Here is a 16,288-nt window from a genome sequence, read left to right as displayed (position 1 = left end):
ACAGGTAAGTGTCCTAATATTAAAAGTCAGCAGCTGCAGTATTTGTAGCTTTAATATTTTTTGTACAGTGGAGCTCTGCTTTAATTGGATTTAGGTCTGGACTTTGACTGGGCCATTCTAACACATGAATATGCTTTGATCTAAACCATTACATTGTAGCTCTGGCTGTATGTTTAGGGTCATTGTCCTGCTGGAAGATGAACCTCCGCCCCAGTCTCAAGTCTTTTACAGACTCTAAGGCCTCGTACACACGATAGGATAGCCAGAGGACAACGGTCTGAAGGACCGTTGTCTAAGGTTAACCGATGAAGCTGACTGATGGTCCGTCACGCCTACACACCATAGGTTAAATAACCGATCGTGTCAGAACTCGGTGACGTAAAACACAACGACGTGCTGAAAAAAATGAAGTTCAATGCTTCTAAGCATGCGTCGACTTGATTCTGAGCATGCGCAGGTTTTTAACCGATGCTTTTGCATACTAACGATCGGTTTTGACCTATCGGTTGGGCGTCCATCGGTTAAATTTTAAAGCAAGTTCCTATTTTTTTAACCGAAGGTTAAATAACCTATGGGGCCCACACACGATCGGTTTTGACCAATGAAAACGGTCCTTCAGACCGTTGTCCTCTGGCTATCCTATCGTGTGTACGAGGCCTAACAGGTTTTCTTTCTAAGGTTGCCCTGTATTTGGCTCCTTCCATCTTCCCATCAACTCTGACCAGCTTCCCTGTCCCTGCTAATGAAAAGCATCCCCACAACATGATGCTGCCACCACCATGTTTCATAGTGGGGAAGGTTTTCAGGGTGATGTGCAGTTTTAGTTTTCCGCCACACACAGGGCCAGATTCTCGTACAGCGGCGTATCTTTGCGCGGGCGTAACGTATCCGATTTACGTTACGCCTCCGCAACTTAGAGGGGCAAGTGCTGTATTCTCAAAGCACTTGCGGTGGCGTAGCGTAAATCGGCCGGCGTAAGCCCGCCTAATTCAAATTTGGAATATATCCCAGTGTGCATTGCTCCAAATACGCCGCAAAGAACGTATTGGTTTCGACGTGAACGTAAATTACGTCCAGCCCCATTCACGGACGACTTACGCAAACGATGTAAAATTTTCAAATTTCGTTGCGGGAACAACGGCCATACTTAACATTGGTACGCCGCATATACGCCTCATATAGCAGGGGTACCTTTACGCCAGGAAAAGCCTAACGTAAACAGCGTATCTGTACTGCGTTGGCCGGGCGTACGTTCGTGAATTTGCATATCTAGCTGATTTACATATTTCTAAGTGTAAATCAGCGTACACGCCCCTAGCGGCCAGCGTAAATATGCAGTTACGATCCGACGGTGTAAGAGACTTACGCCTGTCGGATCTGATAGAAATCTACGCGTAACTGATTCTAAGAATCAGGCGCATAGATACGACGGCACAACTCAGAGATAAGACGGCGTATCTGGAGATACGCCGTCGTATCTCCTTTGTGAATCTGGGCCACAGCGTTTTGCTTTTATGCCAAAATGTTCAAATCTGGTAAAATCGAACCAGAGCACCTTCTTCCACATGTTTGCTGTGTCCCCCACGTGACTTTTCACAGACTACAAACAGGACTTCTCATGGCTTTCTTCTTGTCACTCTTCCATAAAGGCCAGATTTGTGGAGTGCACGACTAATAGATGTCCTGTGGACAGATTCTCCCACCTGAGATGTGCATCTTTGCAGCTCCTCTAGAATTACAGTGGGCCTCTTGGCTGCTTCTCTGATTTAAGCTCTCTTTGCTCACCCTGTCAGTTTAGGTGGACAGCTATGTGTTTGTAGGTTTGAAGTTGTGCCATAATCTTTTCATTTACGGATGATGGATTGATTCAACAGTGCTACATGAGATGTTCAAAGCTTGGGATATTTTTATAACCCAACCCTGCTTTAAACTTCTCCACACATTTATCCCTGACCTGTCTGGTGTGTTCCCTGGACTTCATGATGGTGTTTGTTCACTAAGGTTCTCTAACAAACCTCTGATGGCTTCACAGAACAGCTGTATTTATACTGAGATTAAATTACACACAGGTGGACTATATTTACTAATTAGGTGACTTCTGAAGGCAATTGGTTCCACTTGATTTTAGTTAGGGATATCAGAGTAAAGGGGGCTGAATACAAATGCATGTCACACTTTTCAGACATTTATTTATAAAACACTTTAAAAAACATTTTCCTTCCACTTCATAATTATGTGCCACTTTGTGTTGGTCTATCACATAAAATCCCCCAAAAATAAATTTTTGCTTGTAACATAACAAAATGTGGAAATGGGGTATGCATACTTTTTCAGGGCACTGTATATACATAAGTGAATTGTCCAATCTGGATAGGATTGTATGATCCTCTAAAACAGCCAAAAAGCAAACAGACTGTGCTAGGCTTTCCTGTTGTGCTAGGCCCAATATGCTGTACTAAATGTTATTTGTAAATTAAAGGTTTAAAAAATGAATATATAGATACCAAAATGTCCACAGCCTGTTCACATGTTCACTATAACCACTTGAGCTCTGGATTTACCCCTTTCCATGGCCAGGCCATTTTTTGCTTTTTGGCACTGCATTAATTTACCTAACAATTGCCTGTCATACAGCGCCATAATTTTTTCCCCCCACAAATAAAGCTTTCTTTTGGTGGTATTTGATCGCAACTGTATTTTTTATTTTATTTTTATTTTCTAAATAAAAAAAGACCTAAAATTAAAAAAAAAATACTTTCTGCAATAAAACATATCCAATAATGAAGAAAAATCGAATTTCTTCATGAATTTAGGCCAATATGCATTCTGCTACATAAAAATCCCAATAAGAGTATATTGATTGGTTTGCGCGAAAGTTTCTAGTGTCTACAAACTATGAACTATACACTTATTTAGTTATTTTTTATACTTGTAATGGCGGTGATCAGGGGCGGACTGATAACTCATGGGGCCCCCCGGGAAATAGGAGATTATGGGGCCCCCAGGCAATAGATTATGGGGCCACACAGTATACACACACATACAGTATACATACACAGTATACACACACAGACACACAGTATACATACACACAGAATACATATACACACACTGTCCCTGGTTTTACTGAGGCTGTCAACCCTGATGGGGCCCTCCAGTGGCATAGGGCCCTCGGGCAGTCCCCGAATGGTCAGTCTGCCCCTGGCGGTGATCAGTGACTTATGATAGTAAGGATTGTGATAGTATGACGGCAATCTGACACTGACTGACACTTTTCACACCTTGGGGGAACGAGTGACACTAATACAGTGATCAGTGCTAAAAATATACTCTGTCGCTGTACTAATGACACTGGTTGGATAAACATTTAAGGCGATCAAGTTAACTTTTAAGGCGAGGTTAAATGTGTGAATAACAGTGCTTGGTGCAGTCACTGTGTGCTGTTTTTACTAAGGGATGTGCTGGTTTTTATTCCCTGCTTTGCAGGGTAACAACAACCGACTCATCCCCGCTGACAGGACAGAGCTCTGTATTGTTTACATTAATACAGCTCTGTCCTGTTCACCTGACGGCCGATCAGCAGGTCAATCATTGTCAGTGACCCGCTTATCAGCTTGTGCTGTGACTAATCACATGTGCTGTGACCCAGAAGTACTAAACCATGCACTAGATATGTGGTCCAGCGCAGGATAGCCGTTCTGCCATCATACTCCTATGTGTGGCAGTCGGCAAGCGGTTAAAGTATATTTAAGCCCAATAATACAAATGTATTCCTTTGCATCTTATCAGTTCTTAGATGTGATGTTAGAATATATATATATATTTTTTAGGCTTTTTTTTCCTTTCTTTTCACTTGGTGATCCTGCCAATAACACACTACAAAGGTGGCAACAACCCCTCACCCCACTGTATCTGTGTTCTGTAGTCCCTACGGAGAGAACGGGGAACAGTTCTAACTGCCCCTAATTGTAAGGCACATTGTAAGGGACTAATTGTAAGGGACATTTTTTGGCAGATCTAGGATGGTCATCACCAAGAGCCTCAATAGTTTACATACTGTATGTCCCTACTTGCTCTTTAAAAGAATTGGTAATGCAAACGCCCTTCTGAATGAATAAAGAAAACTGTACATAAAACACGGCTAGTTTATGTGTTGTATGGCAACATATGTGCTGAATATATAGACCACATATGACTGCTGGGGGCGTTCTCGAACTGCTTTACAATGTTGTGCTGCGCTGTACTTTGCAGCACAGTCCCAGCACACAAACACATTTGTTTTTGTTTTAAAGTTTCCCATACACACTTGTGCCAAGTATGGGTGACTGTTCTTTGCGGCTGAGCATGGTTTATTTGGAGCAAGGGATGAGATAATGTAATAATACAACACTCCTGCTTAGCTATTGAGGTGGCTGGTGTGTAAATAGGGGATTTTTCCAATAAATGTTCTATTTCGTGAGACTTATAACTATTTGACCAATACATCAAATCACGCAGATGTAATTTATTTAACTCCTAATGGATACCATGCTAATGGATGTAATACTATGGCCAGGTTATTGCAAAAAGGTAGCTTTAGATGTTACATACGTTTTGTATTACATTTTAGCAAAAATGCGTAAAAAAAAAGAATTTTCTATTTTAACCACTTACGATCCGAACCATTATGCAGGTAAAGGACCTGGTCAGTTTTTGCGATTTGGCACCGCGTCCCTTTAACTGACAATTGCGCGGTCGTGCGACGTGGCTCCCAAAAAAAAATGGCGTCCTTTTTTTCCCACAAATAGAGCTTTCTTTTGGTGGTATTTGATCACCTCTGCGGTTTTCATTTTTTGCACTATAAACAAAAATAGAGCTATAATAAATATCCCCCAAAAATATATAAAAAAACGTTTTTTTCCTCAGTTTAGGCCAATACGTATTCTTCTACATATTTTTGGTAAAAAAAATCGTAATCAGCGTTTATTGATTGGTTTGTGCAAAAGTTAAAGTGTTTACAAAATAGGGGATAGTTTTATGGCATTTTTATTAATATTTTATTTTTTACTAGTAATGGCGGCGATCAGCATTTTTTTTCATGACTGCGACATTATGGCGGACACATCGGACACTTTTGACACATTTTTGGGACCATTGTGATTTTCACAGCGAAAAGTGCTAAAAAAAATGCACTGATTACTGTGAAAATAACAATGGCAGTGAAGGGGTTAACCACTAGAGGGCGCTAAGGGGTTAAGTGTGCCCTAAGGGAGTGATTCTTACTGTAGGGGGTTTACACACACCTCTCCCCGTTCTTCAGCTCCTGTGACTGATCGCGGGGCCCCCAGGCAATAGGAGATTATGGGGCCCCCAGACAATAGGAGATTATGGGGCCACACAGTATACACACATACAGTAAACACACACAATATACACACACAGTATACATACACACAGAATACACAAACACACACTGAAATGTTACTGGAGAGGCAGCTATAATCTTGGGATTTTTAGAACAAAAGTATGTCTATAAGGGACATTTAGGGACAGGTGTAAAAAAACACAGATTTTTACATACTGTCCCTGGTTTTACTGAGGCTGGCAACCCTGATGGGCCACCTAGTGGCATGGGGCCCTCGGGCAGTGCCCGAATGGTCAGTCCGCCCCTGGTATGCACTCAATAGTTGGTCAGGGCTCTTTATGCATGAATTACTGCATCAGTGTGGCATAGCATGGAGTCGATCATCCTGTGGCACTGCTGAGGTATTATGGAAGCACAGGTTGCTTTGATCGCAGCCTTCAGCTCATCTGCATTGTTGGGTCTGGTGTCTCTCATCTTCCTCTTGACAATACCCCACAGATTCTCTATGGGGTTTAGGTCAGGCGCGTTTGATGGCCAATCAAGCACAGTGATACCAAGATCAACTAGGTACTGGTACTTTTGGCAATGTGGGCAGGTGCCAAGTGCTGCTGGAAAATGTAATTTGCATCTTCATAAAGCTGGTCAGCAGAAGGAAGTATGAAGTGCTCTAGAATTTTAACTCAGTATAACTCAGAACAGAGGAACATCAAGTCATAAGTAATCCGTCACGCTGTTACAGACTGAAAAGCGTGAATCGTCTCTCACCAAACTTTTACTTAACACGCAGTAACATGAGATTAGTAAAAGCAGCCCCAAGGGTGGCACCAGTGGAATCGAACTTCCCCTTTATAGTGCCGTTGTACGTGTTGAACGTCACCGCATTTGAGAACGACGAGATTTTGTCTTGACAGCGTGTACGCAAAGAAAGCTTGTCAAGATTCTCGACAAGCCTGACAAGGAACTCGTCGAGGAAAATGATGTTTCATTTACGACGAGTTCCTCGGTCGTGTGTACGAGGCCTCAGACCCAAAAATCTAAAATTTTGCTGTCACACTGGGGAACTTGAAACTTTCCATCAATCGGAAACCTGGAATTACTGTCTGTACCAAGGATAGTGGCATATTTTATCACCTTTTTATAACAGTGCAAAAGTTTCCTCAGAAATATGATTCTCACAGCATTTTAAAGTATTTATTTTGTGTTCCAAAAATATATTCTCATTGGACCTATGGTCCTGCCATGAAAAGAGATCTCAACTGCAAGCAAAAACTTGAAAGACAATTGTACGCTTTGATTGCATACAAAAATATTATTTTTTTCATTTTGAGAGAAATACTATTCTTTTGGACTGTATATGTACAACATAAAGCTTCCTCACATAGGGGCACCATAGAGGGTCTCATTGTTGCCTAAATAATACCAGGTGCAATGAAACATTTAGTGTTATGCACTTCCCAAAATCATGGAGATGTTGGAAATCTCTTCAACAATCCTCCTTAAAAGCATCTTTGTTGAATTATAGTTTAATTATGGGCCTTCAATTTGTCTATATATAAAGCCCAACACTTTAAACCTCATTGATATTGCATTTTGCTGAATGCATAGGATCCTGCATCATATTTGGATTCCTCCAAACAATAAATAAATCTTTCCTGAATCATGGAACTGTTCCAAGCCTCTCTTTAGCATTTTTTCACAGTGAAACTTATTAAATATAGTTCAAACTTGTGGAATTTCCCAAAGCAGACCAAATAGGATGATTTGTTCAATTTTAGATGTACAATATATGTATGAAAAATTATTCAGATATTGGTTTACTTTACATGAATTACACTGTTAATTTTTTTTACATGCCATAATGCCATATCACGAATCTATGATATACCGTATTGCAAATTCATCTTAAATAAAGTTATACATTAACAAAACAAGTTTGCAGACCTATTCCAAGTGATAATATTTGTGTCTATGTATTCAGAAAATAGGGCCAGGTACACCCCGAATAGGTTATTTCTACATACTATAACGTCGTTCTTGGTAACTCAAGCAAAACATAGCTTAACTAGGACTGAAGCTGGCCATCATTTCAGTACCCCATAAGGGCTTGTTCACACTTGCTCAAGATGCTGACGCTTATCAAATGCGCCTATAGCCTTAATGCGCGTTAATAAGGTGTGTTTGATAAGCATTAAAAATGCTCCCCCAAATTACCGATGCGTGTTTGCGGCACAGTTGACATGTTTTTGGCACGTTAAAACTGTACCATAAACATCTATTATTAACTGTAATGTACTACCGCGCCGCAACTGCATGCCGGCACAGTTGTGGCGTGTTACCTTAGACTTGAATAGAAGGCGTTGAAATGCTTCAAATCCTTTTAATCTTGACTAGAATTGCCTAAGCGAAGTGACGCAACGCTAAATTTTCGTGTTTTGACATCGTTAATATTGTTAACATCACTGTGTGCTGTCCATAGTATGATTTGTATAGGCCAGTGTTTCTCAACTCCAGTCCTCAAGGCGCCCCAACAGGTCATGTTTTCAGTATTTCCCACCGATGAAACAGCTGTGGTAATTACAAGGAAGTGAAACTGATTAAATCACCTGTGGAAAGCCTGAAAACATGACCTGTTGGGGCGCCTTGAGGACTGGAGTTGAGAAACCCTGGTATAGGCATTCGAGGAGCGTTAAAAATGCCCCTGAAATGCCTGCTTTCAATGCCAGTGTGAACTGCCAACAAAAAAGACAATATTTTAAAGGATTGTAATGTAAGAGAAACGAATTGTTGTTTAGAATAAAATTAAACTACAACAAATGCACCCCCGCTTCAAAGTAAAAAGCAGAGTTCCACCCAAAAGTGGAAGCTCCACTTATCTGTCTCCTCCCCCCTCCCGTTCCACATTTGGCACCTCTTTTTTGAGGTACCTTTCCATACCTCCCAATATTTGAATTTAAGAATAAGGGACATTCTGGGGAGAGAGTGACCTGCGGCGGGCGCAGCTTATATCAAAGTCCCAATCAGAGTCCCTTCTAACATCAGGGTCCCCATCTAAAGACCGCCTTTATATCACAGTCCCATACCTCCCCAATTTTTTGAGATGGAAATGAGGGACACATATTAGAAAAAGTATGTAGGCATAGGACACAGCCCCCTGCCATGCCCCCTTAAAGGAGAATTATATTATTATTAGTTTTTGAAAGATAAAAAGTTTATTTTAACTATATAAATCAGACCAAAATGAGGTACAAATGAGGAGGAATGAGGGACAGAGGGACTTTGTTCTAAATCAGGGGCAGTCCCTCGAAATCAGGGACAGGTTGGAGCTTATTCCTGTCACCACTTTCGTCTGACCTCGCCGAGGTCAGGTACGTCAGAAGTTCGGCCCCCCTTCCTCCTTCCCCGGGCCATTCAGAAAGAGCAGCGCACTTCCTGCATGTGCAGTAGGGAATCGGCTATGAAGCCCCAAGGCCTCAACGGGAGTCTCAATTTCCTCGTCGTGTTCCTCGTCGGGCTGGTTTTTGATGAGAAACGCAAGCGTGTATGCTTAGAAACCCACGCATGCTCAGAATAAAGTATGAGACGGGAGCGCACCTTCGGTAAAAGTAGCGTTTGTAATGGAGATAGCACATTTGTCACGCTGTAACAGTCTGAAATGTGCAAATTGTCTCTTACCAAACTTTTACTTAACACGCAGTAACTTGAGATTAGCAAAAGCAGCCCCAAGGGTTGTGCCAGTGTAATCGAACTTCCCCTGCCATTGTATGTGTTGTACGTCACCGCGTTTGAGAACGAGGAGATTTTGTCTTGACCGTGTGTACGCAAAGCAAGCTTGTCGAGTTCCTCGACAAGCCTAACAAGGAACTCGTCGAGGGAAACGATGTGTCTTTTCCGACAAGTTCCTCGGTCGTGTGTACGAGGCCTAAGCCTTGCAATGCCTCATGGGACTTGTAGTTTCGCAAAAAGCTAAAGGGCCACCAGTTTGAGACCCCTGGTCTTAGGTTAATTTTTCTAAGGTTAATTTTTCTTATCTGGGAAAATGTTTTTCAATTTTAATTATTTTTTCATAGCAAAGAAAAGCCAGAAAGCAACAAGTATGCCCATGCAGGGGCCAATAGAAATTACTTTTTGGAGTACCTTTTGGAAGCTCACAAATCTGTTTAGATCTATAAACAACTTAGGCAATTTTAGAAAACATGTAAAATTCATCACTAATTTCTATTAAGATAAGATATCTAGAGCTTATAGTTAGTTATACTCCATTCAGTATAAGGAGGTGATAGCATTCACTTGGAATGTCAGTGACCTCTGCATGTCCACTGATCTTTACTCCAGATAAAACTGGGGATTTTGTATTTTATAGCATTGTCTTTTCAAGATATATGACAGTGGTATGTGCAGCGTTTTCAAAAGAATTGTCACTTCCTAACACATTACTCAGGTTAAAATATTTTCTGTATATGTATTTATTTTAGTTCTAATGAAACTGGACTATCTGCCCATGACCTCAAAAATGTGTTACAGAGCAAACTGCATGAAAGAATGTACACAGTAAGTATTTAAATTAACTGTAGAACTTCTGAAAACCATTAATACGATGTTAGTTAAATGACAACTGCACTTTTACTTAAATCTGCTCCAGCTGCAAACCTTAACCTTCCAGTCAGGGCCAGACTTACCATTGGGCTTGACCTGGATCAAGCCCATGGGCCCCGCCCAATAGGGGGCCCCTTACGTTTAAGTTTTTTCAATAATATGCTAGTCATTTAAAGTGGTTGAAATGTAAACCCTCATTCACAACATTGTCTTAAAAAAAGTTAAAGGGTTACTAAAGGAAAAAAAAAGTTTTCTTTAAAATAACAATCATGTCATACTTACCTCCACTGTGCAGTTCGTTTTGCACAGAGTGGCCCCGATCCACGTCTTCTGGGGTCCCTCGGTGACTGTCTCTGGTCCTCCCCGCAAGAACTCACCACATTCATGCGAGAGAGCTTGCATGATGATGAGTCCTTGCGGGCCATAGCCGCTCGCTGTATCACTCGGCCCCGCCCCTCGGCGTGCCGCATCACAGAATGTGATTGACAGCAGCGCCAGCCAATGGCTGCGCTGCTCTCAATCCATCCGCTCTAGCCAATCAGCGGCCAGGCTGAGCGGTGAAAAGGATCTCGGGACCGAGCGCGGGACTTTCGACGGGTCAGGTAAGTAAAACGGGGGCTCGGGTGGGCCGGTATCATCAGATGTTTTTTCACTTTAATGCATAGATTGCATTAAGGTGAAAAAATGTTTTCCTTTACAACTCCTTTAAGTGTACTCACCGCTTTATTTTCCTTCAAAATCGTATATTTTTCATTTGTATGACGTCACTGCGCTTGCACACATTAGCCCCTCTAAACCGGCATTTAAAGCTTGCCGGAATTCAGTCTGTGAGAACTTCCCCTCTGTCCGGAACAGAGGAAAAGTTTAGCTCCTTCAACTCTTCCTGACACTCCCCCGTTTGACTAAAGAAGACATCACAAAAGGGGAGTGAAAGAAAACAGCAGCCGCAGACACAGCAACGAATGGTTACGGCACAACGGCGCATGCGGAAGATTACCGACAGGGACACAGTAAGGGCGGAAGCAACGTCATAATTTGAATCACATAACAGCAGTACGAATGGCGCTTGAAATTCCTGGAAATATCGGAGGATCTGGTGGCTGCTGGAGACCGTTACAGACGAGCTGAGGGGACCAACTAACGGAGTGCAATAGGAAATGAGTAGGCCATTGACATGAACAACAGGAGTCCCTACTCTCAGTATGATGAAACTGACAGACAGACAAGAAATAGTCCTTCTCCTCCACTGGAATCTACCAGTTCAAAGACTGACACTAAGAAGAAAAACAAACAAAGCAAGATGAAGGGCGATCAGGATATGGCTAAGGAAGAATGGGGAGCTACAAGGAGCAACCGGGATAGAAGTCCTGACAACGACAAGAATAGCGACTCTTATTATTCTGATGACTATGACAACACAACTTATGGGTCTGAAGAATCCCCAACACCTAGCTCAAAGTCTATATCTCCTCGTGCCAAGAAAGCAGACTATAAAGTAAGATCTGTTACACCGGTACTTAACCGTGGAATTAGGAAAATAAACTCCAAGTTTCCATCAAGTAAATGGGGAACCAAACGGGGATTTCGCTCTCAGAGGCAAGGAGCCTCCTCCAAAGGACATTGATATGGTTACCAAAAGAGTTCTCTCAGCTCGACTTTTGAAAATGAAATGAACTAAGAAATGAGGTTGTAGAACTTCAAATGAAGCTAGAAGAATATCAAAAAGAAAATAAGACTTTAAAAAGGCTGCAGTTCAGGCAAGAAAAGGCCTTGAATAAGTTTGAAGATACAGAAAATGAGATTTCGCAGCTTTTATCGCGACATAATAACGAGGTTCGAATTTTGAGGGAGCGCCTGCGCAAATCTCAGGAAAGGGAAAGGAATATGGAAAAGAAACTAAAGGAAACGGAGGATGAGCTATACAGGACAAATGTTGCCCTAAAAAAGTTAAAGCAGCTTTCAGAAAATAGGCATCTTGCAGAACGGGATGAGCTGACTAGAAAAGTAGAAATGATAGAAAGCAGACTGGATGAACGAGAAAGGCGAGTAAAGGATCTAGAGAAGAATATTGAACTGACTCAAAGCAGCTTCCAGAGACAGTTGCTAACTGAGAAAAAGAAAGCCCATGATGCACAAGAAGAAAACAAGTTATTACGGGAAGAGCTCCAACGCTTGGTTCAAAAGTTAAAGGAGAAAGAAAGGGAACTTGATGCAAAAAATATATATGCTTATCGTCTTTCCAAGCCTTCACCAAAAAAAGAGACCGAATTAACGCCTAGGAAGAAAGGGACAAACCTTTGCCTCAATGCTGGTGTCCAAACAACTGAATCTTTGTCTAGCCCAGACTCAACTTTTCCAGAACCTCCACCCCCTATTTTCATGGATGAAACAATGGAGAACCAGCAAGAGATTCCGGAAATGGAGAAAGATAGTCTTGCAAAGCAGATCAAAGAGGAAGCAGAAAAGCTGAAAAAAGGAAAAGAGCAAGCAGAAAGAAAACGTGATCTAGAAGAAAAGCGCAACAGAGATAAAGAGCAAAAGATTTTGGAGGACAAAGCAAGAAAGCTGCGTGAAGAATGGGAAAAAGAAGAGTTGGAAAGAAAAAGGAGAGAAGAGCAAGATAAGCTTCTACAGAAAGAAACTATAAACAAACCTGAAGAAGACAAACTTATAAAGGAACTTTTGCTTGCAAAAATGTTTGAAATTGACAGAGGGAACCAGGACCCATTTTACTCTGATTCCACTAAACCTATTTCTGCCATACCTCTTGGGGATGCTGCAGGTAAAACTGACATGTTAGATACCAAACAAAAAACATTCAAGTTCTCTGAGCCAACTGAGAATCTTTTTAATGGACTTCCAGTCAATGGAAGTCGTAGAAGTGAAATTCCAGTTGACAGCACAAGCGATATTACATTTGGGAGCTATACCCCATCTTTTGGGAAAGGAAGATCGCCTGGTAACAGCCAAAAGAAAAATGCATCTGCAGAGCCTATGATAAGCACCACCAAGCTGGATTTAAAGAAGGAAAATAAATCAAATTTAATGGAACAGCTCTTTGGCGGTAGCTCCACTACTGTACTTCCTTCTGTTTCAAAAGGCATTGATCAAACAGTTTTTTCTTCCAGCAGTAATAGATTGACTGACAATGACACTAACAACGCTCTGACCTGGGAGCAAAACCACAAACTTAAAGGAAAAAGTGACACGCCCTTCACTAGTGATGGCAAAGCTATGAGACATCGCACACAGCACCCACCCGGAAGGCCAATAGTAAAAGCTATTGATTCCTTTGAGGATGAAATTGAAGAAGTAGCTTTATAGAAATATGATTTATAGACATGTATGTGCCTAATCACTTACTTTTTAACAGTCAATGTCAGGGCATTGTATACTATTTTAACTGGCCATATTTTATGTTTGGTGTCAATTAATAAATTATTCCAAATATCAAAAAAAAAAAAAAAAAAAAAAAAAATTCCTGGAAATACGGAGAACGAAACCATCCTAACAAAGGTATTTGCAGGCCTCTTTTTTGGGGGATATATATATGTATTGCATTACAATGAGCTGTTATAACTTAACAATTGAAAAACTGCAAAATTCGGCTGGGGTTTACTTCAGAATTGTGACCTCTCTTTTTATTCTCAGTTTATCCAAAATTGTGTAGCTCTAATACATAGCTTATGTATGTATCATTTTGTTCTATTTAAAGTAATGTATAGAAGGTAGGGCCCGAAAGTGACTCAAGCCCAGGAGCCCCCACCACCCTAAGTCCTGCCCTGCTTCCATTATATACCCCATCTAGATCAATTGGCAAGCTTCCCCAATTAGTACAGCCTACACCAATTGGGGAAGTTCTAGTCCTTTTTACTGAGGTGATGAGGCAAGGTGTGTAGCAGATTCACTGAATGATGTTAACGTCATCCCCTCATAGGCTTGCAAATAGATGGCATCTCCTTTAGGTTCTTTGATATTTCACATGAGCTGCAAAAGGTTTTAACCGTCGCCTATTGACAATTTTGAGTTTTGCATTTTTTTTTACCTTTCTGTACATGCAATTTAATGTTTTGACATATTTGGTATCTACTTACATGACACAGTCTCACCTTTTACATTTTAGAGAAAAAAAAATTGTTTTTTTTTTTGTATTTGTGTGCACTAAAGTTAACCTAAGTGCAATATTCACTGAAAATATTTCAATATGAGAGTTACAAAAATATCATGCAACCAAAAATGTGCAACTACCATCTTTTTAATGTCCCTTGCTTTCCAAAAATATATAATGTTTTGGTAGTTTTATGTATTTTTTAAGCCCAAAAATGTGCACTTTATAAAAATAAAAAAAGTTCTGGCAACAATGAGATTATTGTAAAATTTGAAATGGAGGGACTGATTTAATGAAAGAGTACACTTTTCACTTTGCTAACTTAAAGAAGAAGTACAGCCAAAGTTCATTAGGCTCCTATGGATCACAGGTGTGCAGTTTGTTCTGCACTCCTGTGATGTGTTTTCAGCAGACAGCAGGCTGAAGCCCGCTGTCTGCTGACATCACATAGTCGGGCAAGATTGTGACATTGAAGTCGGGATCCGCCCACATGCCTGGACCGGCACCCAGCTCAGCGAGCCATTTAGAGCCTGAGCCAGCCGCTCCCACCCCCTTGCAGTCACCAGCTCTCTGCTCGGGGAGCTCTGAGAACCAAGCGATCAGTGATGTTTGATCAGTTGGTTTTCAGTCTTAGAGCCGGTGTCTTGTCGAGCTGGCTCCCCTATCGGATAGAGTCCGGCCTCGACTGCGCATGCCACAGAAATCTCCGAGCCTGAACTCCTGTTGATACACGCTCCCAATGATACACGCCGCGCAGCAAGGGGCCAAAAAAGGGGCGGAGACTGATATGATATTGACACGCCGCTCTATACTACACGCCGCAGCAAGGAGAGGAAAAAGGGGCTGAGGCTGATGTGATATTGACCAGTGCTTTGATGCTTGGTTATACACGCCACTCTATAGTACACGCCGCTCTCTATACAGCAAGGGCCAGCAAGGGACGGATGTGATATTGAGAAGTGCTTTTTTGGGGGATGGTTTTCTCAATAAAATACACGTCTCACATCTGCCCCTTGCTGTATAGAGCGGTCTGTATAACCAAGCAAAAAAGCACTGCTCAATATCACATCCGCCCCTTGCTGTATAGAGTGGCGTGTATAACCAAGCAAAAAAGCACTGCTCAATATCACATCCGCCCCTTGCTGCCCCTTGCTGTATAGAGCGGCGTGTACTATAGAGAGCCGTGTATTACCAAGCATCGGCGGCATGTATAACCAAGCATCGGGAGCGTGCGTGTCTACAGCTGACGAACAGCTGTTCAGGCTCGCAGATTTCCATCGGCTCGAATTGCGCCTGTGCAGTCAAGGGAGAACCATATCGATAGGAGGAACCATATCATTAGAACACCGGAGTAAGACAGATGCTGCATCCACCTAGGTAAGTATGATTCTACAATAAAACAGAAAGCCATACTTTTCTTTTAAATTACCCAGTCATTTAAGAGAGTATTTATATGCATTTTAGTGTAAATAATAATTAACCAAAGTGATACAATCTATTATTAGTTATAAATATATAATTCAATCACAGTCCCAGACTGATATGTTTCTTCAAACAAGCAAAATAATGTTTTTTTTTCATAAGCAGGGAGCCAAGAGGAAGTATAAAAAAGTGTGTAATTGAAACAAGCACTTACAAGGCTCTGTCACTCCTCAAAGTTGGGGCATTCAAGGTCAATTTTTCTTTATTATTTGTCATTCTCCATCTTAATATCTTATTTTATTTAAAGTGGAAGTCCAGCCAAATGACTTTTTACGTTTTGTGCAGACTGGGGAACCTCTAACATTTTCACTGCTGTCTCTGTTCATATTTGGAAAGGGGAGTCTACTTTTTTTGATGCAGTAGACAAAAAGTAAGTGGGAATCTCTCCAATTAGAGATTCAGAACAATATAAAACCCTGACACAGATTATATCCTTCCCCACCCTATCCAAAAATTATATTAAATATATTTGGCTGAAAACTGGCTTTAATCTTAGTGAGAAATGTTAAAACAAGCTGGAAAAACTGGCTATTATGTATACATATTACATATCGACTGCCTTATCTGCCAGTAACTAGAGAAGTATATTAAATTCGGCAATGATATCAAAGTACACAGAAGTCTTAAATCACTACACTTTAATGCATACTGTAAATTATTCCTCCTAATGCTCATTATTTTGGCTGTCATTGCTAAAAATAATGGTTGTAATGGCAAACAACTATCATTATAGCTTAATCAGTTGAGCCTAAAATGCATGT

General features: G+C 41.2%; 1 protein-coding gene across 1 annotated transcript; it reads left to right on the top strand.

Moving 5' to 3' along the window:
• The first annotated feature begins 11,007 nt into the window (after positions 1 to 11,007).
• Positions 11,008 to 13,394, top strand: LOC120940919 (lebercilin-like). The gene is given in 3 exon segments (XM_040354060.1): positions 11,008 to 11,530; positions 11,532 to 11,604; positions 11,606 to 13,394. Coding segments are annotated over 3 exon segments (2,148 nt in total). The 5' UTR covers positions 11,008 to 11,111; the 3' UTR covers positions 13,262 to 13,394.
• The last annotated feature ends 2,894 nt before the right edge of the window (positions 13,395 to 16,288 follow it).

The sequence above is a fragment of the Rana temporaria genome, chromosome 5, assembly GCF_905171775.1.
Source record: "Rana temporaria chromosome 5, aRanTem1.1, whole genome shotgun sequence".
In the NCBI taxonomy this organism is placed as follows: domain Eukaryota; kingdom Metazoa; phylum Chordata; class Amphibia; order Anura; family Ranidae; genus Rana; species Rana temporaria.
Note: the sequence above shows the minus strand (reverse complement) of the source record. Positions and strands in the feature narration are given on the sequence as shown.